The 24,994-nt window shown below is 39.4% G+C and overlaps 3 protein-coding genes across 5 annotated transcripts; 1 reads left to right on the top strand and 2 right to left on the bottom strand.

Moving 5' to 3' along the window:
- Positions 1-1,805: 1,805 nt before the first annotated feature.
- slc2a10 (solute carrier family 2 member 10) lies at positions 1,806-10,329 on the bottom strand. 3 transcript variants are annotated; one of them, XM_058631326.1, is made up of 6 exons: positions 9,768-10,329; positions 7,902-7,975; positions 5,741-6,997; positions 5,255-5,377; positions 3,182-3,317; positions 1,806-3,050 (listed from the first exon to the last, which is right to left on the bottom strand). In XM_058631326.1, the coding sequence occupies exons 2-6, from the start codon at positions 7,903-7,905 to the stop codon at positions 2,969-2,971; spliced, it is 1,602 nt and encodes a 533-aa protein (XP_058487309.1). In that variant the 5' UTR covers positions 7,906-7,975; positions 9,768-10,329; the 3' UTR covers positions 1,806-2,968. The 3 variants fall into 3 exon arrangements, with proteins under 3 accessions (XP_058487309.1, XP_058487306.1, XP_058487308.1); XM_058631323.1 differs by having other exon boundaries at positions 9,729-10,329; XM_058631325.1 differs by having other exon boundaries at positions 7,902-8,069; positions 9,729-10,329.
- A 61-nt stretch (positions 10,330-10,390) lies between these two features.
- On the top strand, positions 10,391-12,952 carry tp53rk (TP53 regulating kinase). The gene is made up of 2 exons (XM_058631328.1): positions 10,391-10,694; positions 11,806-12,952. The coding sequence occupies exons 1-2, from the start codon at positions 10,472-10,474 to the stop codon at positions 12,291-12,293; spliced, it is 711 nt and encodes a 236-aa protein (XP_058487311.1). The 5' UTR covers positions 10,391-10,471; the 3' UTR covers positions 12,294-12,952.
- Positions 12,953-13,166: 214 nt separating this feature from the next.
- Positions 13,167-23,912, bottom strand: si:ch73-267c23.10 (serine incorporator 1). The gene is made up of 10 exons (XM_058631327.1): positions 23,776-23,912; positions 21,751-21,912; positions 20,485-20,678; positions 18,827-18,906; positions 18,573-18,710; positions 18,305-18,474; positions 17,362-17,452; positions 16,892-17,093; positions 15,933-16,160; positions 13,167-14,557 (listed from the first exon to the last, which is right to left on the bottom strand). Exons 1-10 carry the CDS (start codon positions 23,812-23,814, stop codon positions 14,422-14,424), a joined length of 1,440 nt encoding a protein of 479 aa, XP_058487310.1. The 5' UTR covers positions 23,815-23,912; the 3' UTR covers positions 13,167-14,421.
- Positions 23,913-24,994: the final 1,082 nt, after the last annotated feature.

The raw sequence follows: 24,994 nt of genomic DNA on the forward strand, positions 1-24,994 counted from the left end.
ATATTTGTCATTTTCCATGTCTCTTGCCTCAGATTGAGTGCACACTAACCATGATGAGCAAAAGCTGACGGGACAGTCACAAAAATTCAAACAACAAAAACAAATTTCACAGCAATATGTCAGTATTTATGGAGAAGAAATGCACAACGTTGGACAAAAATGACTCAATCGAACACATTTTAGAGTGTGAATGTGAATCTGTGTGCTTTCTGTGACTGTTTCTTGTCTCCCTGATGTTTTTTGACAGCATCATGTAGTTTTTGTTTTGTTTAGTTTTTTTCTGTGTAATGTCTTCATGTTATTTTATTTAATTTTGCGGGGTGACCTTGAAAAAGAGAACATGCTCTCAGCGGCCCTTTCCAGTTTTAAATTGAGGATGATGACAATATTGATGATGATGAGGTTCCAGCTAAGTGATTTACTTGTATATTATTGAATTATCTGAATCACGTGGTACCACGTCGGTTACATTGTCTGCCTCCCACTGATGTGTTTGTGAGAGAAAATCAATTTTAAATATCTGCAGCTGTATTCAGAGGAGGCGGAAGTGGTGGTGGCCTGAGTGCTGAAGAGTCTTTCATTGAGAAAAGATAAGACTGTGCAAAAAAATAGTTTTTTACCGTTTCCATTCTTCCAGGAGTCATCTGGTGGGAAGCTTGGATTCCCCACAAAACAAGCCCACGTTTGAATCATAACAGAGATGCGAGGGCACTTGTTTTATTCACAGACTGAGCAGCAGCCAACACTTGGCACAGTGTAGCATCCTTCTGAAAGAAGAGTGGAGAAAAGCTTGACCAGACCTAGACTCATGGTGGGTGGCCATCTGTCTTAAAAGAAAGCGAAGGAAGGAGACAGACAGAGAGAGAACAGAGAGAAAGAGAAATTAACACAAGTTCCAAGCAGAGATGTTCGAAAAGCTGAAACAGTACATGACTAAGACGAGGATAATGATGTGAGGGCAGTGATTTATAACAAAGCAAGATGAAATACATGCTGTCCAAGCAGCAGACTACAGTTCCAGGCCAGTTCAAGACCAAATATTTCAGGCCACAGTCATGGACAGGAAATAGTTATGAGGGTCCCTTTTCAGCCAAATGCACTTCAAAAAGTTGAAACCCCATCATGTTGATATGCATGTCCATAGAAATGTGAACAGTCACCAAATACAGGATCATAAAATATGTTCCTTGCGTATTGTAATTAGGGATAAAAAAAGTTATACACAAATTTATATTACACATTTTTAAACAGCACTTTTAATGACGCTAAAAGACAAATACAAATCTGCTAATATCAAAAACAAGCAAAATATAAAATGCATTTCATTAATCACGTTAGTAATAATAATTCTAAAGAGGTGGGTTAAAGGTGGACAGGTCAGTGCAGTCTGTCTCCTCAATGCTTGGGCTTACAGGATGTTGGCATCAGAGGCAGCAGAAGGAGTTTGCCTCTTCTAGAAGGGGCTGTTACTCCAGCTGTTATTCTGGACTGAGAAGCAGAATAAATAGCGCCCTCTGGTGTAGTAAATAGTAAAGTTGATATACACAAAATGATAACTTGCTTGACTTTTCTAATAGAAATGACGAAAGTTGATACATGAACATGATTTCACTCCTAGTCTAGCTTAAACACTATTACATGTCAAGTTTCTTGTATAAAAAGTAGAGCTAACTCATAGGAAAAAAGGCTTTAGATTTGTAGAGAAATACTCATAGTCATCATCAGTCATTTTTTTGTCTCAAGTTTTATTTATTTGAACATGTAATTTACAATTTACAAATGTTTCAAATAAAGACTCTCTCCAAAGGAAAACAAACAAACAAGCTGATATTGTTTTAGTTCTGGTAACAGGACTTCAGCAAAATGCAACCATCACTGAATGAGATGAGTTGACTTTGAAAAGTGATTTTCTCTTTCTCTCTGTAATATCAGCTAGGACATGTGCACGAGAACAACGTGAAAACTAAAATGAACAGTATAATAAAGAAAAGAATGAGCACCTGAAGTTGATGGTAGCTGTACGGGTGATGTGTTGTTGCAGTACAACAGTTAACTGCTGGAGACCGAGACACAACCGCAGCAGCAGCCACGAGCCCTGCAACCTTCAGAGAGGACAGGTACAATAGACAACATTTTGCAGACCAACTATATCAAAATAAAAGCGTAACAGGACAGGCCATGTGTCACTTTTATATACAGTCCTCGAAAATTGTTGAGCAGACCCATAAATATCTGCACATAAGCTGAAATAAATACAGAAATAAAACATGTGCCGGTGTCATTTTTAAAATGTCTTTGTACACCAATGACAGGAGGGATCGGTTCCTGTTAAAGAGCATTGGGCCTTTGACAGTTGACAGGGAAGTGAGACAATAATCTACACCAGTGATTCCCTGAGTCTGGGTCAGAGCCAACACATGGCTCACCGAACAAAACCCTTTGCCGTCCCCTCACACATTTTTAAATAAAACATACAAACAATTAAGTTGTGATTCATTTATCAAACATGTCTCTCAGAAATGTCATGTTTATTGATTTAAAATAATATAAGGTGTTGCAGAAATGTCAGTAAAAACGATATTTGTGTTATAGTAAATAAGGTATATTCAGACTGATGCTGTTGTCACATGATCCATGTTTTCTGGACGGTCAAACCAACCAAATACAACAACGTGTGAAAATAAGGCCCACGTTAGTCAAAACTGTCAGTCGTGAGCTGGTATTATCAATACATATCATCCCACAGAAGAAAAACAGGCTTTATCAGCACATTTCATCAAGATTTCACACACATATCAAGAGCCACAGAGCAACATTTACTTCAAGCCATAAACTTGATTTAGATTACTGTTATTATAGTGGACAGGATGACTTTATTTTGTGTTTTCCGGATGTGTTTCAACCAACCCTCAAGTGCAGGCCCAATGTCTTGTGATTATAACAGTTTTGGAATATTCACTCTGAGATGCTAAGTTGTGTGAACTCTCTGGTACTGTGGAGACGTCCTCCTCAAAATGACGCGGCCGCAGCAACTGTCACTGTGGTGAAACCTGTTCAACAAGAACAAATACACACACACCACTGTCTCAGGAGATATCCCATGAATTTGCATTTACATGTTTACCGTCGATAAGTGTCATTCATTGTGAAAAACACACAAATGTATAGTGTATAATCTCACCTGGTTAATCGCAGCTCCGCGTCTATCTCCTCCAGAGTTTTCCCTTTGGTTTCTGGCAGCATAAAGTAAAAAAATACAGCAGCTGTCACAGCGGTGATCCCGTAGAGAAAAAACACCTTCGACAGACCGATCGCATCTGTTGAACAGAAATATGCTTTACTCTCTGATGACAATGATGTTTAAACAAACAAACGAAATACTTGTGACTTGTAAGCTTGTGACTACGTGAACATATGCAACAATGTATTCACAAATCAAATAAACATTTGTTTTTTTTGTCCCTTCAGTGAGACAAATTTAAGTAAACTTTTGTTTATTATGTCGGATGATTGGATTCTGTGTAGAGGTGTGCACACAGACGACATGTCATGTGTCACTCAATAAGAGCTCAGGTGTTCAGATCTACAGTATTCTGGTCATGTTGCTCAACAAGCCATGCTAGTCAGTCAATATTTACAAAAGTGAAAATGACATAAGTGAAAGTTTTGTTTTATCACCCAAAACTTCTGCTTTCAGACATGCAAAACATTCCTAACAGATTATCTGCAGGGCTTATAATGTCTGCAGGTTCTCCCGCCGGCTGCCTCGTCTTCTCTGCAGATAATGTCAGTAAGTCAGCTTATGAGAGACTGCAGCAGCAACAATGTGTCACCCAGACAAACAGTCTCAAAGTAGGTGCTTATTCAAATCACTGCACCACTAATTTCAGATCAGATGTTCTGCTGCTGCCCACTGGCTCTGCAATGTGCCAATAATGTGCCCAATAACAGCACACTGGGCATATTACACATGTACAAGTTCATTGGCAATTCAAACAAACAAAAAAAAAAAAACATGCACTGTATATGCATTGCACGAGGCCCAGAAACATTTCAAATATTGACAGATGACAGCCTCAGTCCAAATAGCAACTCAGGCAATTCTGAGCCGCATGTGAAATAACATGAAGTGTAGCCACTTCTGTTTTGTAAGCCTATAAAATGAAACAGGAGATTTGGCACTTGCATGTAGGATCATGTTACTTTTAAGTGAACGAGGTGAAGCGCATGAGAGAGAACAAGAAATGTGAGACTGTCTGAAGACAACTAGAGAGTCGGAGGTTTCTCTCAAAGGTTTACGGAGACCAAAACAAAGTTAAAAGAAGATGAAAATGTTGGACTTGTATCTGCTGGACATTATTGTGCATACTATGCGCCCACTGATTGATCAGGCTCACATCTTTACAAGCTACATATAAGTGCCGTTGCATCTACATTAGTCCACCTGTTTTTCCACTTTCAACATAACGTGTCACATTGTTGAAATGCCATTGGAGTCAGTGATTGTACAGTAGTTCTTTTGGTTTGGACAGTGTCAGTGATTGGGGACGTTTGGATAGAAGGTTCTTTTAAAAAGAAAATGTTAGGGCAGCTCGTTTAAAACATGTTCTTAGTTTAATATTCAGAACCCTTTGTGAATGTGAAGAGCAGTGCACATTAAGCGTCCATGTAAATATTGGTGCTCAGTGCTGAGAGACAGAAAGGTGGAGGAAGCGGGGGGGGGGGGGGGGGGGGGGGGGGGGGGGGGGATTGGTCAGTCGGTGTCACACAAAAACATGTGATGATTGTTCTGTGTAAATGCAACAAAATACAATTAAGTACAGTGTGGCTTTGGGAAAAAGACTGCGGATCAATCACGTCATCAAGTAGTGAAATAGACAGTGAAAAATACTTCTCTGTGTCACAGAATCACTCTGGTTCATGACATTATTGCGATGAACTACTGAACCTCTGCAATTACTCACGATTAGGTTACAAATGATTGTTTGACGGCACTAGTTTTAAGTTCTGTTGACTATTGTACTTGCCATATTCGACATACACAATTGCATTTTTTTTTAAAGACTGTAACCAGACAGGATCAACAGGACTTTTACAATGCGACTGTCATTGGTTTCTTTTGCTTTCACTGGGTATTGTTATTCCTGACTGCCAACTTCATAAGCAAACATAGATCACATTTCTTACACCTGCAATTTTCTGAGAGTGACTCATCCGGCTGTGTTAACAGGAACAGGGTTTTATGGGAACTCACCGACAACATTCAAGAAAGTGAACGTGACCAGCAGGTTGGCAGCCCAGTTGAAGCAGTTGGTGAATGCGAACGCCCTTCCTCTGACAGCAGTGGGAAATATCTCACTCAGGAGAAGCCAGGTCACTGGTCAAAGACAACAGTTCTTTAGTGTTTTTTTGTTAAAAATAGCAGTATAGTTGTATTTAAATAAATATTATCTCTCTGAGTGCAGCTGAGTGAACAAAATCTGATGATTAAAGGTCCAGTCTGTAACATTTAGGTGGGTTTCTTGGCAGAAATTGAATCCCCTGTCCATAAGCATATTTGTGTAAGTGTCTGGTACGTTAAGGCCACCATAGTTCCTTGATGCACTTCCTTGAGAGAGGAAAAGATTGAGCGGAGGATTTGTTGCACTCTGCAGTCTCACAGTTAGATGTCACTAATTCTTACACACTGGACCTTAAAATATCTCATTTAAAAAACAATGTATTGAATTATTATACAAACTTGGTCCAAATCCAACGGAGTACGCACTGACGACAGCCATCATACAAAGGAGAATCACCCAGTTCATCACTGAGCTGTGGATCGTAGGCGACACAGCAGGCTCCAGTGGCTTTTGTCCAACTTCAAATGACAGATTTTCATGACGTGTATTGTTATGGGAAAGCCTGAGTCTCTCATCGAGAGGTAAGTCAAAGACTGACTGATTTACAGCAGTTAACTGAGGTGGATCTGTTGTGTTCACAGAATTACACGACTTCTCAGCATTCATTGGTGAATGTCCACAGAAGGCTCCAATGATTATCAGACACAGGGCCATTACAGAGCATCCACCGATGAGCATCGGTCTCCTGCCCACTCTGTCTGAAAACACCATCGAGATCAGAGTTGCGATCACTTTGACCAACCCCAGGCCTGTGGATGCCAGAAGTGCTGCGTTGGTGCTCTGAAAGCCCACTGAGCTGAAGATGGTGGAGGCGTAGAATAAAATATTTGGCTGACCTGTGAACTGCTGAAAGAGCACTAGTCCGAGACCAATGACAGTCCGAGTCCTCATGTTGTCTTTACTCTGGAACAGGTACATGCAGTCACACTGAGCCCTCTTGCTGTCTTTGCTGGAGGTAAGTTTTGCGTCATCTACTTCTTGAGTTTCAGCGGGACTCATGAGGACTCTTTCAGTCTGACAGCAGTAGCTTACATCTTTCTTCATGCTGGACGAAAGGAACCACACAGAGAGCAGCTGAAGCAAAGTTGGCAATATAGCAAATCCAAACATCCATTTCCATCCTCTCCTGGAGTCAGAAAGGAGGTAGTTCACAGCATATGCAACCAGGATCCCCACAGTAATCCCAGCTTCATACAGTATTACCATGAAGCCCCTGCGGTCTGGACTAACCATCTCAGACACAAAGATGCAGCAGGACATGGAGGATATACACATGGCAAAGCCCACGGTTATCCTCCCAACCACTAACGCAGGGTAGGAACTGATGAGCAGGACCAGGCTGCCTGTCAGGATAAGGATGTTGCTGAGGAGGATGGCGTTCCTGCGTCCATGACGGTCAATCAGCCAGCCACCAATGGTAGAGGCTAGCAGCGCTCCAAATAACAAAGAGCTGACCAGAGCCTCCTGCTGGACACACGAGAGACTGAACTCTGCCTTCAGCTGAAACAAGGCACCTGAGATTATGCCCAGCTCATAACCAAAGACCAGGCCCCCCAGAGTGGACACCACACTGGCCAATGGGAGGATGGAGGAACCTAGGGGTATGGAAACAAATGTAGATGAATGCTCTTCTATGTGATCGTCAATTCCACCATCAGCGATTACCAACACTAATTTGGGTATGGATGCCAATGTCATAAAGGTACATTTATTTTGTCTTGTGCCTTGGTTAATGGAGTTTGTATATTGTTCAGTGCTGTGCTTGATTTGACGTAGCTAAAATCAGGCATGAATTGGACCAGACTAATAATCATTTGTGTCAGAGTATTTTTAGTGCACTGTGTGTGTTTTACACAAATAGCACATTAGTGTGTCTGTTTTTGTTGTGAGAATCTGCAAAGCAAAAATACAGGGTTGTTTGCCTCCGAGTTAAACACTGTAATACATGTGGGGATAATAATCATGATAAATCATCATAATTCAGTTGTGAGATAAAGCACAACACAATAATTGCAGGACTAATTATTTATAATTGCTATATACAAATGTACAATTAAATAAAACTGAGTCATTACTGTCAATAGAGTTTCTGTTCAGTTTTCTTTTATTTATTTTTTATTTCTGGCACTTTTCAGTCCAGGAATAGTAAATCAACTGCAATCAACGACCTGTATCTAATCTCAGAAAAACATTTGTAAATATTTGTAAATATAGATTTCATATTCTAGTTAGTATTTGTCACTCCAAGTCCTCTGCAGCTGTTTATCACCGCACTACCCTTTGATGTGCAGCATCTTTTGACAAAATGCAAATGAGGCAGGCTGTTTTTTTAATGGTAAATGCCGTCTCAGAGACTTCAACATAAAAAAAAATGACTAAACATATTACAATTATCAGATCTATCTGCAAGGGATATTCATTCACACATCTGCTACCTAAATAGTTAAGTTTCTCTAAAAACACTACGGTGAATAAAACACTTGTTTACACACGGCTTACCCATTGCTTGTGTCCTGTTATGTGCATGTCAGTCACACTGTGCAGAACTTGAAACGTTTCTTCGAGGACTTCATCTTTAAAATATAAGCAAAACACACAATAGTGACTGATAGTTGCCGTGGTGCCCTCCTGTTCTCCTGTTCCGACACCCACAGAGAGTCTCGTGTCCTGCTCAAAGAAAAGACAGTAGAGCCAACAAGTGTTTGTTGTTGCAGGACCATCACCATGACAACGCTTGAGACTGCCAGGATTTCATTAGGGTGTCCACTTCAGACTGAGCAAATTGCACATCTGTGTAGAGATCTGTTTTTATTTTATTATTTATAATTTATTATAAATAATAATAAATTTATTATATATTAAAATTCACTTGTGTTTATAAGTTAAAGCCTTTAGTACTTTTAATGGAGAACACAATGAATATTTACACCGATTAGCCTTAAACTGGTTTTATTGTTGGATGAAGAGAATAAATAAATTAACGTCTACCAATTTATCCTCCACTTGAGGGTTGTGGGAAACTGGAATCCCAGCTGACGCAGGGTCCAGCAGCACTGTGACCCTGATGTGGAGGATAAAGAGGTAGACAATGGATGGATGGATGATTTTAAAGCTCCAGTGCATAACTGCTTTCGCCCCTCGCTTTTAGGAATTCTGAGGAATTATCACAACACTAGCCAGCTGCTTGAAATGGTTCCACCATCTCACTTTACAGGCATACTGTTATTGTCGTGCCTCTGCCTTAAAACTAATCACACCCTGTGTGTGGCATGGGAATGTCACCAGGTGACCCAATTTCAAAACACACACACACAGTACATACAGTGCTCCCTGGCTCTTCCCATGCCTCAGGTGGCACTGCCTGCCTGTGTATGTCACTTGCTCCCTGCGTGAACTCCCCGGAACGCAAAAAGTTTGGCGAGGGAACGCAAAAAGTTTGGCGAGGGAACGCAAAAAGTATTGTGAGGGACCACAAAAGATATCGCTAGGGAACGCAAAAAGTATTGCGAGGGAACACAAAAAGTATTGCTAGGGAACGCAAAAAGTATTGCTAGGGAACACAAAAAGTATTGCTAGGGAACACAAAAAATATTGCTAGGGAACTATTGCTAGGGAACACAAAAAGTATTGCTAGGGAACGCAAAAAGTATTGCAAGGGAACACAAAAAGTATTGCGGAGACAGCAAAAAGTATTGCAAGGGAACACAAAAAGTATTGCGAGGGAACACAAAAAGTATTGCAAGGGAACACAAACAGTATTGCTAGGGAAAACAAAAAGTATTGCAAGGGAACACAAAAAATATTGCTAGGGAACGCAAAAAGTATTGCTAGGGAACACGAAAAGTATTGCTAGGGAACACAAAAAGTATTGCTAGGGAACGCAAAAAGTATTGCAAGGGAACACAAAAAGTATTGCAAGGGAACACAAAAAGTATTGCGAGGGAACACAAAAAGTATTGCAAGGGAACACAAACAGTATTGCTAGGGAACACAAAAAGTATTGCGGGGACTGCAAAAAGTATTGCAAGGGAACACAAAATGTATTGCGGAGGAATGCAAAAAGTATTGCAAATGAACGCAAAAAGTATTGCGAGGGAACGCAAAAAGTATTGTGAGGGAATGCAAAAGTTTGGTCTAAAAATATCCCCCACCATGACCCTATCTGGGCTCATTATGAATGTAACAAACATATGTTCATGTTTAAAAGCTACATGGTGCAGCTTTAATGTTGTGGCTGATCAGTGTAGGATTACATGCAGCACGGGTGCAGCATCTATTAGTGTTGCTGTTTTCATTAGTTTTAAACTTTCTCTCTCTCATACTCACACAAAGACGATGTCCGGCAGAAAGTTATTGACGCTGTACCTGTTTGCAACGGAACGTACAGATGCAGCACTCCCTCCACCCATCTGTCCCATGTTAATATCACAACAGTCCGGAGCCTCTTCAGTCGCCGTTGACTTCTGCACATCAATCTGCTACTGTGTCAAAAAACAACAACATAGACTCACGGCTAAAGCCGGGAGGATTAGCCAAATTAAGACGCTGCTCTCAAACTCCACTGGCTCCTCTTCAGGAAGTTTGAGCTACGTGGCAGCCGTATCATGTTGCAAAGGGAGGAAAGTTGTTGCCGAAAGGAGGTTTTGACGCCAGAGGTCGACATCTGCTGAGCAGCATAGTGCAGATTCTATCATGTTCATAGTAACAGCAGAAATAGTAACAACACAGTTAAAGTTGTATTGTTGTCCTTAATTACGCAGAACGGTAACACTTTCCCTCAGTGAAAACAACTTCATGACCATTCCATGCGAACAATTCTTATCTCATCATCATTTAAAATAATAATAATGATAATATCAAAAGGCCTGTTTCATCTTCACACGATTTTATCAAGAATCCTTCAAAAAGAAGAAGGAAGGAGTGTAATTCATCTGTAAAAGAACGCATGCCAACAGTTACAGTAGTACGTCTCATGTGTAGTGAACTGTCAAAACCAGTAGGAGGCAGTAGTGCGCCTAAATAGCTGTAAACCGTCGTGAAAAGTAGAAGAAGAAGAAGAAGAAGGAAGCATGGTTCTGAATCACAGTATGGCGGTGCCAGAGTTACTGAGTAAAGCAGAGTTAATGAAACAGGGAGCAGAAGCGCGTGTGTACCGGGTACAGTTTCTCGGGAAACCGGCCATAGTGAAGGAAAGGTTTCCGAAACGATATAGACACCCGGTGCTGGACGAGAAGCTGACGCACCGCAGGGCGGTGCAGGAGGTTCGCTCCATTCTGCGCTGCCGCAGAGCAGGTGGGTTTTAACCACGACACGGCTAACTCAACAGGAGCTAAATCAGCTAACTAACAAGCGTTGTGTTGTTTTATGTTCATAAACACGTTTACAACCACCATTAACTGGTTTCTTCAAATCTCACTCGGGGCCAGAAATGACAAGTACCATAATAACTATAGTTGTCAATAGTTGTATATGGCTCTACAGTAAGACACAAGCCACCACGTACTTGTATTAGTGAAATCCCATATTGTCACTATTTTAGAACTGGGAACTGAAATGATTTGCACTTTTAAGGCCACAAGAGGGCAGGATACACTTATACTTTGTACTGCTGATCAGCATCAGAGCCTCATTCTTACAGTGGATGTTGTCTGTTTTTCTTATCTTTCTACTGACACGGAACCATTGTCGTTCTTTAAAAGTGGACATAGTCTTCCAGCTGTAAAACAAACTCGCGTTGTCTCAGTATTGAAAGTTCAGAGGTCAGCTGCTTCAAGGCTCCTATTGGATGATACAGGTGACAGTCACACAGGTTTCCTATTAGTCATGCCTCATTGAGAACTTCAAGTGACACATCCCTTCTATGAAATTAATGGAACTTCATAAAAATTCAACAGCATATAATATCTATGAGACATTCATATAGGTTTTCATCTGTAAAAGTGGGCACGAGGCTGAGAGACACAAATGCAGCACGTCAGTTGTAAATACACATCACATCTGCTACGATCCACTCGTAGCAGTTTTGGAGCAACTAAACAGAGAAATATGGAAATCCCGTCAGTTCCGTTTTAGCTTGAAAACTGAGAAGTGATGAACAAGTTTCCCACAGTTCACTTTCTAATTGACTCAGTTATCGTTGTCATCATTTACTTTTAGTTTCACCTAATCATCGGTCTGGCAAAATAAATCTCTGCATTTACTTTTTACCACTCATTAGTTGTAGTCTTACTTACATGGATTATTGCATTGTTGGTATTGGACTTTTACTATGGTTTTTCAACAGTAACACAACATAGGAGAAGCCCATTCTTATTTGTTGACACTATAACTTAAGTGTATAGTAACCACTGTCTTTGGAGCCATACATTGTGACTGATCGGTCTCCTTTAACTTCTCTCCTCAGGCATATCTGCCCCTGTCGTCTACTTTGTGGACTACACCTCCAACTGTATTTTCATGGAGGAAATTCTGGGTTCATCGACTGTGCGTGACTACATCACCTCCACTCAGCAGTCGGATTCCTGTCAGGAACAGAAGCTGGAGCAGCTCGCTCAGCGGGTCGGCCAGGTTCTGGCCAAAATGCACGATGAGGACGTCATCCACGGAGACCTGACCACCTCCAACCTGCTGTTGAGACATGGTCAGGAGGACAAAGTGTCTGACCTTGTCCTCATTGACTTTGGCTTGAGTTACATCTCTGCTCTGCCAGAAGATAAGGGGGTGGACTTGTACGTTTTGGAGAAGGCTTTCCTCAGTACCCATCCCAACACAGAGGCTCTGTTCCAGAAGCTGCTGAAGAGCTACACCGTCTCATCCAAGAAGTCGTCAGCAGTCATCAAAAAGCTTGATGAGGTTCGGTTAAGAGGGAGGAAGAGGTCCATGGTGGGATGATGATCCAACATCCTAAAATCTAAATATGTATTTGTGCATATTTAGATCAAAAGGTGGTTTTATGTGCAGTTATTACAAAAAAATAAATGTTTTGTCATAAAGCTTTTGCTTCTCATGATGGACTGTAATGAGGGTGGCACTTTTCATGACTTTCACTGACTATATCTCAAAAAGTGCACCAGGAATGTATTACTGATTTCTAACAGTCGAGTCAAACTTCAAACTATTACTTTAATAGTCCAGTGTGTAACATTTGATTTCCTGGCAGAAATTAATTTTACTTCTCATAAGTATGTCTCCAAGTGTATATAATAGTGTTAAAATAAAAATTGGTTTTCGTACAATAAGTCTTGTGCTTTTAGTAATGCTTTTTTTTTTTTTAATGGCAGTGCTTTTGGAAGAGGAATCTTACTATGCTAACAAAGAATTTCTGTTAGGTAAAGGCAACTGTAGTTTCCCTAAAACGTTTGGGAAAGGGAGCGCTGACCAGAGGAATCCTCCATTTGTTACAATCTGTAGTCGCACCCTTAGATGTCACTAAAAATTGCTCTTGAATTATACATGTTTATACAAACTTGGTGTTTCTTCAGGTTTCTGCCTTAACCTTTAATCAAATCTATTTGCTTATGTAGTAATAAAATAGCTTTTTTGTGTTTGTACATGTGCTATATCGAGTTATTTTTTTTATCACTCATTTCATCTTCACTGTGACGGCAGCAAGTATTATGCCAAATTAAACAGTAAAAACAACAGACACACGTTAAAGTTACAATTAAACAACTGATCAATTCTTTTTCAAGTCTAAGAAGTATAAGTATGATCTGAACAAGTAAAATTTTGTGTTTTGTTCGATACGGCACAAAGACACGGTAATAATCCTGGCGGTTTATGGTGGAGGAATCTTCAGATTTATGAGGAAGACCATAAAAAACAAGGAGTGACTAACTGAGGCAGAAGGAGAACAAAGGGTAACACTTTACAATAACAATGTTGTAATGGTATGGTTTTAACTTTGTAAAAGGGGTCAACATTATGGTAATACCATCCAATTTTTAAAAACAATAAAGTAATACCATGTTATTTCCAAAGTACTATCAAGGTTATGGCTTGGTCATGAGAATTACTATGGCCCACCATCAATGTAAAATCGCCACAGGAAAATGTTTGTGAATCGAATTAATTGCCATAAACACTCTCTACTACTTATTACCTTTACTTTTTGATTATTCTTGGATGGTATTACAATAATATTACTTCCCTGTAACAATTGAAAATATATTACCAAACTGTTAGTGAACAAAGAATAAACCAGGTAGAACTGAAACATGATGATAAAGAGTCGTCAGTCTGCTGCTTGTCACATCTATCGTTGGACTGACTCTGCCTCTTATATTTGTGTCTTTGTGTAAGGTATTTACTTTTTCCTTCTGTACATGAACTTGTTCTTGTGAGTCAAAGGGAACGAAACATTTACCTTTTAAACAAAAGAAACTTTCAAAGAAATAATCAGATAGTACAGTCAATCACTTTGGCTTACAAAGGCATTTGACCAATGATTAATAAACATATTTCACCATTAAACAAAATGAAAAAATATTAAAAGAAATATCAGAAAAAGCTCTTCCATATCATTTCGATTAATACATCTATGGTCTGACACTGTATGGGTTCATTTTCTAAACTGAAACTTTACAATCATATCTTAAAGACGCTCCATAATATCATGTTTGGCAGAAATGTAAACGGACTTCAAGTCATAATGTAGAAATGCGTCATTATCAGATTTACTACATCATTGTACTTAACATGACTCTTATAGTTTACCTTTTTAAAGACACATTGGGCATTGGAAGGCATATCAGTAAACTATTCACTCACAACTGACAAACAGTGTAAATACTGTAATAAAGATTATTGTAATAGAACGTTCTTATTGTTAAAAATAAAGATTTTACTCATCAATTATTCTGAATGTTGTTAGAGCATAGAGAATGCTATGTTGATGTACAAAGTTTGGAAAGAGACTACAGACAAAACACCCAATTTCTTTTCATGTGACACATTAAAAGTGTAAAAAAAGAAAAGAAAAGAAATCTGACTGTAATATTTAGGCATTATAGCTGGAGTCTTAGCTGAAGTCTCGGTTGGTGAGGATCAAGGGGGCCGCCAGTGTCCAGATGTACAGAGTCAGACACACCCAGCTAGAGGAGATCTTCACCCACACTGCTGGCCACTTGCTGGTGACAGTATAGTCTGCCTCAGGACTGTCAGGAAAACACAGCCAAAGGTGGGAGAAAAATCATTTCATCTACAATGAGGTTGACCTTCACCAGAGGAATTTCAGTCTGTGTATTTCACAAGAAATTTACCTAGTTTTTAAGTCTGGAGATTCAGCGATAATGTTACAACAACAACTTGCACACAAAGCTTGAACATTTGCCCTTAAAACTTTAGGGTGAAATAGATAGTCTTAAATTTGACATTTTGATGTTAAAACTGATTGAAAAGCAATAGAAAAAGGACACCAACTGTGTTTTTCTTGTTCCTCATAAGCCTTGCTTTCACTTTGGCCCAATTCACACCAGGCTTTAAAGTGATAGTTTTTTTTTGTTTTTTTTTCCAAAAGCCTGTTTTCTGTGCTTTTTTTAAAAGAAATTTGAAAAAAATGTGACACTACAACTTTCCTACTTAGTGAACTAGAAAAATAGCAGAGATGACAGACAAGAGAGGTATTTAATGACTGCAATAATAGATGGGACGCTGCAATAAAACACCTTTTCATAACACACTTTTCGAACTTTATTACGACATAAACATCTCCTTATTCTTATGTGGTGACCCGGACGTCTGCGCCACCCACTGCTTATGAACTACCTCCAAATATTGGCTTAACATTATTCCCTTAGCAGTGAAACATGTGCATTTTCTTTTATCACATTTTTGTTGGGTTAAAATTTGCAAAACATGTTACTGGATGTTATCTGTAAGTTAAGACTATATATAGTCAGTTATCTGTAAGTAAGACTATATATAGTCAATACTCCGTGTGCCATCAGCCTGAGATACGGACAAAACATGGCAGCCAGTAGGGAGACAAGATGAAAAATCCTGTTTACCCAAAACTTATAAAGTACGCAAAATTAAGTTTACAATATTTTTACCTAGCAGAAATTAAAAATAAATGATACTTTGTGTATGATAACTTTCATTACTCCAGAGCGAGTCGCCATTTTGGACCACCATGTTTTTACAGTAGCCAATAATAGACAAAACATCATTTGAGTTTTGATGCTAACTGAAGGCTACAAAGGTTCTCCAACACACTTATATATTCAGTTGTGAACGTGTAACTTCACTGATAAATCTTGCTAAATTCAACAAAATGTACCTTTATAGTATTTTCAGCAACTACATAAGCTGTTCAAATAGAACAGAACTGGTTTTATCTTTTATGTGGGGTCGTTATTTTATAAAAGGGAAGTTACTTGGCAAGAGTTTATGAAGATAAATCTTCTTCACTTCATCAAGTTAATGATTATTAGAAACCTATTTGCTGATAAGTCAGGTATGTTTACCTCATTAATGTGAGCGCTGAACTGAAAAGTATGTAGGTAGAGTGTTGGGGCAGTGTGTACTAACCTGTACCAGTTGGTGAGGGTCATCATGATGTACAGTGAGGCCAGGAAGAGCATGAAGTGGAAGAAGGAGTAGCTGTACTGAACCAGGTCCTGCTCATTATCCTCCACCCGCCTGGGTGCAGTCAACTCCTCTGAGAGGTCGGGGCTGCTGCCGCTCTCAGCCAGGATGGCTGAGTCTTTGGAGGCCATGGTCAGCTTGTTCACCTGACTGGTGCTGGATGAACGAATGCTGTGGGCAAAGTAGGGTCAAATGGAAAATGACAGTTTTATTCAAAGAACCTAAAGCACAAACCGCAGTAACAGGTAAAAACGTATACAGATATCGCTACAGAGCATCTTTATGAAAGGAGGAAAGGCCAAAAATTGGATTTCTATCTACACCTGTTTTCTTTTGCATATATTGTCTTTTGTGGAGGTAGGTGATCCAGTGTAGCGACCGCAAAAGGGAGAAGCCAAAAGATGAAAAGGTGTCTTATTTTCTTGACTTAAGTTTCTTTTCTGTGCTTGTGTCTTGTTTCAGTTTTCTCGTTTTTTTCCCATTATTTGGAAACTGGAAAGCAATTCAATATTACTGTATAATGATGATTACAAACTTTGTTAATTTAAACTTTGTTGAGCACTTTTCTAGGGTTAGATGGTGCTTTACAATAATCCTATATATGCATCCTTGACCCAAGCTTTACACCATTCTTTACCATTAAAAATGGTAATTCATATTCATAAGTTCTCATCCTTGTATTAAAAAAATAGAGCATTTAATATGTTGATGGTGTTATACACGTTATATTAAATTATGTTTGTATAATGTGTTAACTAACTTTAATTAGAATTATGTTTTCAGTCATATTATTGTGATAGATATCATAAAATTGTGAATTATTGTGAATCATGTCATTTTGTACACTTGTATGAAGCAGTAATATCAGTTACCAACTACCATTTTTGGGGCAGTGACCCTACCTGGAGTAGAGGATGCACAGCACAAATATGACAAGCCCCACAATACTCTGAGCATCCCACCACTGCAGGTATGGAGAGTTGAGGACAGGTTCCTCTGTGCCAATGATCACCACAGCTGTCTGGTTCTCCATCTCCAGAGGAGTCAGCGTGGGAGCTGCGATCTGTTGGAAGATACTCAGCAGGCTGGGGTTGCATGCTCGGTCTGAGAGCAGGAGGGGAAAAAAAAGCAGAGTTTTAATCTATAGATCAGTGTGTTGGATGAAGGAGGCAGACATGGTCTTCACGCTCACCACAAGACAGGGCATCATGACAGTGGCTTGAAAAATCACCTTAAACCATTTCAAATGAATTGTAATGCTCTTTAACTGGACATACTGAATCAGTCAACAACAGCACATGACTCTGCACCAACAACAGCACCCTTAGTGTGATCAAAGTTTTGTGTCACACAACCAACAAAACAGCCTCACCAGGCTCATTCGTCATGGCAGACCAGGTCAGAAACATGGTGTACAGGGTGATCATGGAGGACTGTAGAAGACCTGAACGTGGCTGGGATTCCTGGGGACGAACAGATAGAATAGTCAGAAATGTTTGAATGCACAAGATTTACTTCCTACACTTGCATGTTGAGTTCACAGAAGAATATACTGTTTTGAATGGTAGAAAGAAAAACCTCTCAATCTCTAAAAAAAAAAAGTCAAATCAGAAGCAAGAGAGAGGTGATTAGGAATATATTAGTCTGTTGAAACATAAGCAGAGTGGTTCTCAAAGTGGAGCACAGAGTCACTGATAATGACTACATCAAATCCGAGTCAGGTCAGTTAGTAACAGATACGCCAGTGAATCAGTCTATTTGGTTCAACACTACATGGTTGGTCATGTTTATTCCAATACTGTGGGGACCACAGACATTGATTTTATTTATTTGTTTGTTCCACAAGACTTAGGTCATGAGGAGAATTTTGAAACCAAACAATAATTATAGTTTCAAACAGACTCAGTCTCTCATTGGAGTGAAACAACATACACATATGCAAATTCTGGCCTATTGGATAACTACCGTCTTCATAGTACATTTGCCACTACTTGAAACATAATTTATTTTCGGAACTGTAACTATAAACCAATAGTGAATGTTTCTGTGTGAGTTTGACGTTGTATATTGTTACAGCGAGTGAATAAAGGGGCTCGTTGTAGCAGTCATTTGCTTAATGAGACACAAAAGGCTCTGGACAGCAGAAGATCAACATGAGCAACAGAGAACTGTAATCCTTTATAGTAAGACTACAGTATTCTATGGCCTATGTAAAATATTACCATGCTGAACAGATGTTCATGTATGTCACGGGAATTATAGAATTGCTTTAGTGTCAATGCTTGACTGAATGTTTGCTGCAGAGCAGTCTGTACCTGTACTTTGGGCAGCACAGAGACAACCGAGGCCACTATGCAGAACAACATGTTGAAGCTGATGAAGAACTTGTTGACGAAGCATCCATCAGGCTTAGTGTAGAAGATGAAGAACAGTACAACTGCAGTCAACGACAGTATGTAGTTGAGCACTGTAACCACCAGCAGAGCTGAAAACACAAGCCAGAGATGGGACAGATTGATTAGGTCATTTTCAGCTGTGAGAAATTTTATATACAGTCTGTCACTGAGCCACAGTGTCACTGACCTGCATACCAGACTCTGGAGCTGCTAGTCTCCATCCTGTCCACCCAGGACTCATTCCACGAGTGGGCAAAGTCCACCAGCAACACCAGCTGAATCAGAATGAAACAGAAAGCTCCAGCAGAGCCCACCACAAACCACACTACACAAAACAGACACATTGGGTTATTATTATTACTCAACTGTCATAAATGATCAAATCTATATGTTGGATGTCATGATCGGAGTTGAAAACAGTTTAAAATATAAAGCTCTTACCGAAGGTAAAAGGCCCATCTGGAATGTAAAAGGCGCCAACTGTGACTGCGACCAAGGCAGCAAACTTAAAGAACCAAAATCTGAAAATAGATTAACCGACAGTTATTAGTACAGAAGACACATGAGCAATAAAACAGTATGTATATATAGATATAGCTATATTTAACAGAGATGACACTTGATTATGAAATGGCTGAAAACACGAGACGTTCATACAGCAAAGTGTGACACATCATTGATTTGACGAGACGTTTGGGTTCGGGGGAACTCCGATGCCCTGACGGAACGTTTGCCGCTGGTTACATGAGGGACTCCTGGGAGAAGTGGAGGATTGTGTGCCTGGCGATTCTTTCCGTGGAGGACATCGAAAATGTCTACTTATTCGGAACCATGATAACAGGCTGATTGGATTAAGCATGGCTCTGATGTATCGGAAAATTCTGAAGACGGTGACAGCAGTCAAAAGCCCCACGAAGCTGCCCAATATGATTGATGGGGTGGGCAGAGCTGTCAGCACTCAGACTGTGGTTACTAACTGCAACATGGATAACATCTTGGAGAGGCTTTCGGCTTTGCAACAGCGAATGGACCGACTTGGAGACCAGAATGGACAAACTCAAAGTCGAGTCTATTGGAATGCGACTACTCGCCCTAACCCAAACAGTCATCATTATTTAATCTGTGTTTCGGACCCTGCGGCACCAGTCTCGGACAAGGCCGTTGCTGGAACAACTCTCCCAGGAGATCGCTGCAGTGAGATGCTCTGTATTCCGCCCTCCCTTCCTTCACGGACACCCTGTGATTCTGGACTCTGTCTGGGACCCGATCAAGGACGTCTCCATGGCAACCTGCTATGTTATCGCAATGGCATCCCGCGAACTGAGACACTGATTGTGAGCTAGGCAAAGTGAAGTCTCCAGGCTTATACACACACACACGCTCATGGACACAAACACACATGCACATATACTACACATCCCTCTACCTCCATCCCACGCCTTCGCCGCTTTTCTCCCCCCTGGGAGAGAAATCTGGCATATTTATATTATTTCAGCAAGACCCTAAAAATGTAACAACGTAAAGATGTATGCAAAATTAATTACCTTAATGTGATTAAATGAATTAATTTCAACGTTGGCTGCTTTCAGGCATGTACTTAACTCTTTTGTGTGTAAACACACAGCTCCCTTGTCTAATTTTCCAAATAATATCCTACCTTATGAACTAAGATATCATAATTATTGTTGGTTAGACCAAGTGACTTGACTGCTGGTGCATTTTTAAACGTTATGAACCATCCATGATTAGAAAAGCACTGTGGCTGCAGCTGTAATAAATGATCTCAAGGCATAAAATGTGACTGAAGGACAAAGGCCAACTCCTGTATAACATGTTGTATAACTTTAACACCTCTGGCCTCGTGACGCAAAGACTCAGGCTGGTTGATCATTTTCTTTCAGCTCATCACAAGCAGTACATCTCTTTATATACTCAAGTTCAAAGAAGTGAATCAGAAGGACGTTAGATTAACTCATTGGCTGCCATTGACTGCTATAGACGTCAATTCGGCAACTGCTCTGAAAATGGCTGGCAGCCAATGATGTCGTTTAGAAAGACAAACCCACCATTGACAACATGTTGTCTGTAATAATCCTTACCCGTTGTGAATGGCAGCACGGGGGTCTCTGCTGTTCTTGATATTAATCGTGAGGATGGAAAAGCTCAAGAACCACATGCTCAATCCAAAGCAGACACGGTACACAGCCTTGTAGCCAACAAACATTTCACAGTTGACGTCTGCGTTCAGGCCGGGGATAGAAGAGCCTGCACCTTCTTTACAGAAGCCTGGGATCTAAAACAAATCAAAGGAAATCACATTTTAATTTGCAAACTATAAACAACAAGATGAAGATTGTTTTAGCTTAAATGAAGAATTTAGGTATTTTTTAAGTAAGTTTGTTTGTATGAGGCAAGTGTCCAATGATAAGAACTACTATGAGAACATAGTGGTTCTTGTCACCATGAGAGCAGACATGCTCTCAGTAAAAACAAGAAAAAAACCCACTGTGTCTTGCACGTTGGCAGCTTTATTTCCAGCTTGAAACCAAATTTAGTGTCTCTTTGTAAACTGCTCACTCCCTCACACCAAAGTCCAGGAAGAAAATCAACATTTTTAGCTCAGGGAGGCATAGGCGCTGCTGGTCTACTGCTGCCTTGTTTGGTCAGTTTGTGTTACTAAAGTCATTGAGAACAAATGATTTCAAACACAAACGTCACATTTAAAGTAACTGGTAGACAGAAGCTGTGGGTCAACAACTCCTTCGGGTTGGGATGTAAAATCACATATTTTCACTAAGGACTTTGATGTGATAGAGTAAGCAGTTTGCTAAATTTAGTTTAGGCAGAAAAGGCTGTGGAAACAGTGGCAGACATATTCCACATGTCATAGACTTAAGCAGGCACCGATTTTATTTGGAAAGGTGGAGGACAGTTGTGGTCTATTCCTCTCACTCACTGTTGTATTCATCATTTCTGCTACTTTTCCAGTGAAATGAACATGGAGAACGTGTCACTTGCATAATTTCTAAAAGTCCTCTTTTATTCACTAAATCTGTTTCCATTGCGCTTATTCGCATTAAATTTTTATGAATACACCTACTTTTTCACCTTTCATTTAACTTTCTATGTTCCCACTAAACAATGGAAAACCTAGCTATTGTGTCACTTCCTTACACAACCACACTTCAAAAGACCTGAACTATCTCCCTAACTACTAAGACATAAAATAAATACTTCTCTGTGATGTTCTGTTTGCAATTCAATGAATTAAGAACTACAATTTGGATTCAGCTCTGACCTAAAAGCATGCGTTACATCTCATTACAGAATTAGAGAGCATACAGCTCTACATGATCCACTCATACTCTTTTTAGCTGCTCATCCACACCCGGCGACAGCATAATGCACGCCACAATGGTCCCAAGCAGCAGGATGGCGGCATAGATGATTCTGGTCACAGTGGAGTTTCTGCTGTTTGGACAGCAGCTGCACATCAGACATGTTGCACTGCTGCACAGACATGGCACCTGGGACAAAGAACAATTCAAACATAACATAACAAATGTGTTGTGACACACAGGCACACACCACATGCTAGGGCTGAAATATTTTGATTATTTTGACAGGACTTGCGATTTGATTCATGATATCAGAGGCATTCAAGGTCATTTTACATCATTATTCTAAAAAAAACAAAACACACATTTAAAACGGTGACACTAGCACTCTTGCCTCTGTGGTAAATGTCTATTGACGGGATAATCATGTATGGAGAAATCTGTAAAAACTCTTTGATGAATGACATCAAAATGCTGTCTGGCTCAGCGACATACAGTTCAAAAAGAGATAACTGAGTGGAGTCAAGAGACACATGCTCAGATTTTGTCAACAAGTTAATACCCAAGCCGGGCCAGACAAGGCCAGCTTAGTGCTACGACAGTCTAGGCCTTGGTAATGGATGTCATGGTAATGAGTGCCAGATAAGAGCACAAGACCACTCAGCTCATGCTTTGCCATGAAGCAAAGCCTGAATATTTGTTCATTAGCATTGAAAGTAAAAAGACTCGGTCTCAATTAATCAAGTAGTTGTTTAGTCCATAATAAAGATACTTAGTAAATAGACTAAGTTTGCATCATATTTATTTATATTTTTTTCTCTTTTTACTTCCTCTCGAGATGATTAATCAATGATCAAGTTGACTATCATTGAAGTAATCAATTAATGAATTGTTGCAGCCCTTCGACAAAAAAGTATTTCTCTATTCACAGTAGGGCTGAAAACAATTACTCGATTAATCAATCATTAATCAATAACTAAATTAAGTGTCAACTATTTTGATGGTTGGTTTGATTGTTGTTGTTTTTTAAAGAACTGAAACGAGTTCTCTGATTTTCCAGTTCCTTAAATGTGAATATTTTCTGGTTTCTTTGCTATAACTTTTGGTCAGGTGTGTGGACAAAACAAGACTTTTGAGGACAACATCATTTCCAAGTTTGAGAAACACTGATCAAGATTTTCTGGACATTTTCTGGACCAAGAGGTGACTCGATAATGAAAACAATTAGTTAGCTAGTTAGTTGCCCTAATATATGTGCATTTTCTATCACAAATCATATCATATCTATTCTCATGCTGCACCAACCATGAAACTCAGGTACAGGCAGAGATCATTTTATATACAGTATGTGTATGCACATGTGTGTGTTTTGGCCTTTTTTTTTTTATCTCTGATAATATAGTGAATCGTGATCATTTTGGTGAGAAAAATTGTGACAGTAAATTGTAAATAATAGCTGAAAGTGCTTGTGGCTGTCCAGCAGACTAAGCCTCTTATCGTCTTGTGGTAACTTTTCTATCCTCTCCATCCTTCTAGTCATAATACAGTATATACACTTCTCTTGTCCACTGCTTCCATCTGTGTCCACTATGTTGACTGAAAGTCTGGTTTGTCGTTGGCTCTGTACAGTTAATCCAATTAATCACGTGTAAGCAGATGACTGAGTGTGTAATGATTAACCCTTTGCTTTACTGTGTCTTCTTCGCATTTACCAGATACATCACTTAAATGTTAACAATAGTATTATAATAATTGTGTTGGATTTTAGAGGCGCCTTAAAGTCAGTCGACTTACAAAAGTGAAAGCACACGTTATTCAAAGAATACAGAGAGGACATTGTGTCATTGCAAAAGCTCTGCTACACGTGTGTGTGTGTGTGTGTGTGTGTGTGGAGAGAGAGATAATCTCCTGTACGTGTCTCTGTGATTGATTTAAATCAAGGGTAACTGCCTGTAACTGTTCACCCTTGTTTACCTGCCGCGCATTCGCTCTTTCTAACGTCAAATTAAACATTCTGACGCACTTATATTATTTGCAAAATCACGTACTTACCCAACTCACGCAGGACAAGGCTCCCAGTACAGCTCCCATAACTGTCCGGTTCAACTACAACGATAAACAGTCAGTCAGTCAGTGGATACACACACACACACGTCTTCCTCCTCCTCTGTGTCACACACACACACACATGCACACACGGCTCGTGCGCGACAAGCTAAGTGACGTCATTACGACGCCAACCTGTTATTGCTGTAAACTCATAATAGGTGTCTCCTTCTTTTGTTGTTTCTTTTATATTTCTTTATTTATGTAACATTTTGCAGTTATCCGTTACTGTATCTGCTGTACAAGGCGTACATTTCTGCTGTTCTGTACATTTTTTATCAATAAAGTTTTGGGTTTTGAAGAAAAAAAGGGTAGGTATCCACTTAACCGATATTATGTGGAGAAAACTTTTGTGGGGGGAAGATTTAAAAAAGGACATTGATACTTCTCGTACCTTCTTTAACGGAGACCAGGTTTTCTGGTTTTGTGAACACACTCGTCACATGTGACGATGCATCATTTATTCTGGACTTGACCTATGATGACTATGTGCTCAAAGGGTTATTTTATTTGACTTTAAGATTTTCTGAATAAATAAAGACCACCAGTTATTACAATGTCTTACCTCTCTAATCCGCTAGAGGGAGTAGTTGTCATATGCACTTGTTCATTTGTTTTACTTTATTTGTAACCCTAAGCTTATTAACTTATTATGAAACAGCTCTTGTATTACTTTTTTATAGATTTTATGTATTGAAGTATTTTAATAAAAAATAAGGGTACCATTATTGTTATTATTATTATTATTGATAATAATAATAATAATAACGATAATAGTTTTATCATTATTATTATTATTATTATTATTATTATTATTATTATTATTAATAATAATAATAATAATAATAATAAATAGGCACAATCAACTTCTAAACTTTCTACTCTTTAATTATTTTTATTTTTATTGTACTATTTTTTTTTAATTAAATTCCTAATGAGGCTTCACATTGTGATTCGAGTTTTCTTTGAGGAAATACAACATTGTTGTTGTTTTGGCCTAATTTTCACTTTGAAGTGTTAAACAGTCTATTGTTTGATTGATTGAAACAAGTTCAATCACGTCTTTATCTCACGTTCTGGTTAGGCGATCTGGACAGAGAGCAGCCTTTGCCTCCCAGAGACAGTAGCATAACATTTTCCCAGAAATTGAGCAACTTTTAGCGAG

This window comes from Solea solea, chromosome 6, assembly GCF_958295425.1.
Source record: "Solea solea chromosome 6, fSolSol10.1, whole genome shotgun sequence".
Lineage (NCBI taxonomy): Eukaryota > Metazoa > Chordata > Actinopteri > Pleuronectiformes > Soleidae > Solea > Solea solea.

Coding starts and splice junctions, on each gene's coding strand:
- slc2a10 (XM_058631326.1), bottom strand. Junction 5,378..5,740: donor CTCCGTTGGATTTGGACCAA/GTTTGTATAATA, acceptor GTCTTTGACCAG/TGACCTGGCTTCTCCTGAGT. Junction 3,051..3,181: donor GCGGAGCTGCGATTAACCAG/GTGAGATTATAC, acceptor CTTGTTGAACAG/GTTTCACCACAGTGACAGTT.
- tp53rk (XM_058631328.1), top strand. CDS start 10,472: ATGGTTCTGAATCACAGTATGGCGGTGCCAGAGTTACTGAGTAAAGCA. Junction 10,695..11,805: donor TCTGCGCTGCCGCAGAGCAG/GTGGGTTTTAAC, acceptor TTCTCTCCTCAG/GCATATCTGCCCCTGTCGTC.
- si:ch73-267c23.10 (XM_058631327.1), bottom strand. CDS start 23,814: ATGGGAGCTGTACTGGGAGCCTTGTCCTGCGTGAGTTGG. Junction 16,161..16,891: donor CTGTGCATCCTCTACTCCAG/GTAGGGTCACTG, acceptor CTTTGCCCACAG/CATTCGTTCATCCAGCACCA. Junction 14,558..15,932: donor ACCCTCACCAACTGGTACAG/GTTAGTACACAC, acceptor TTTTCCTGACAG/TCCTGAGGCAGACTATACTG.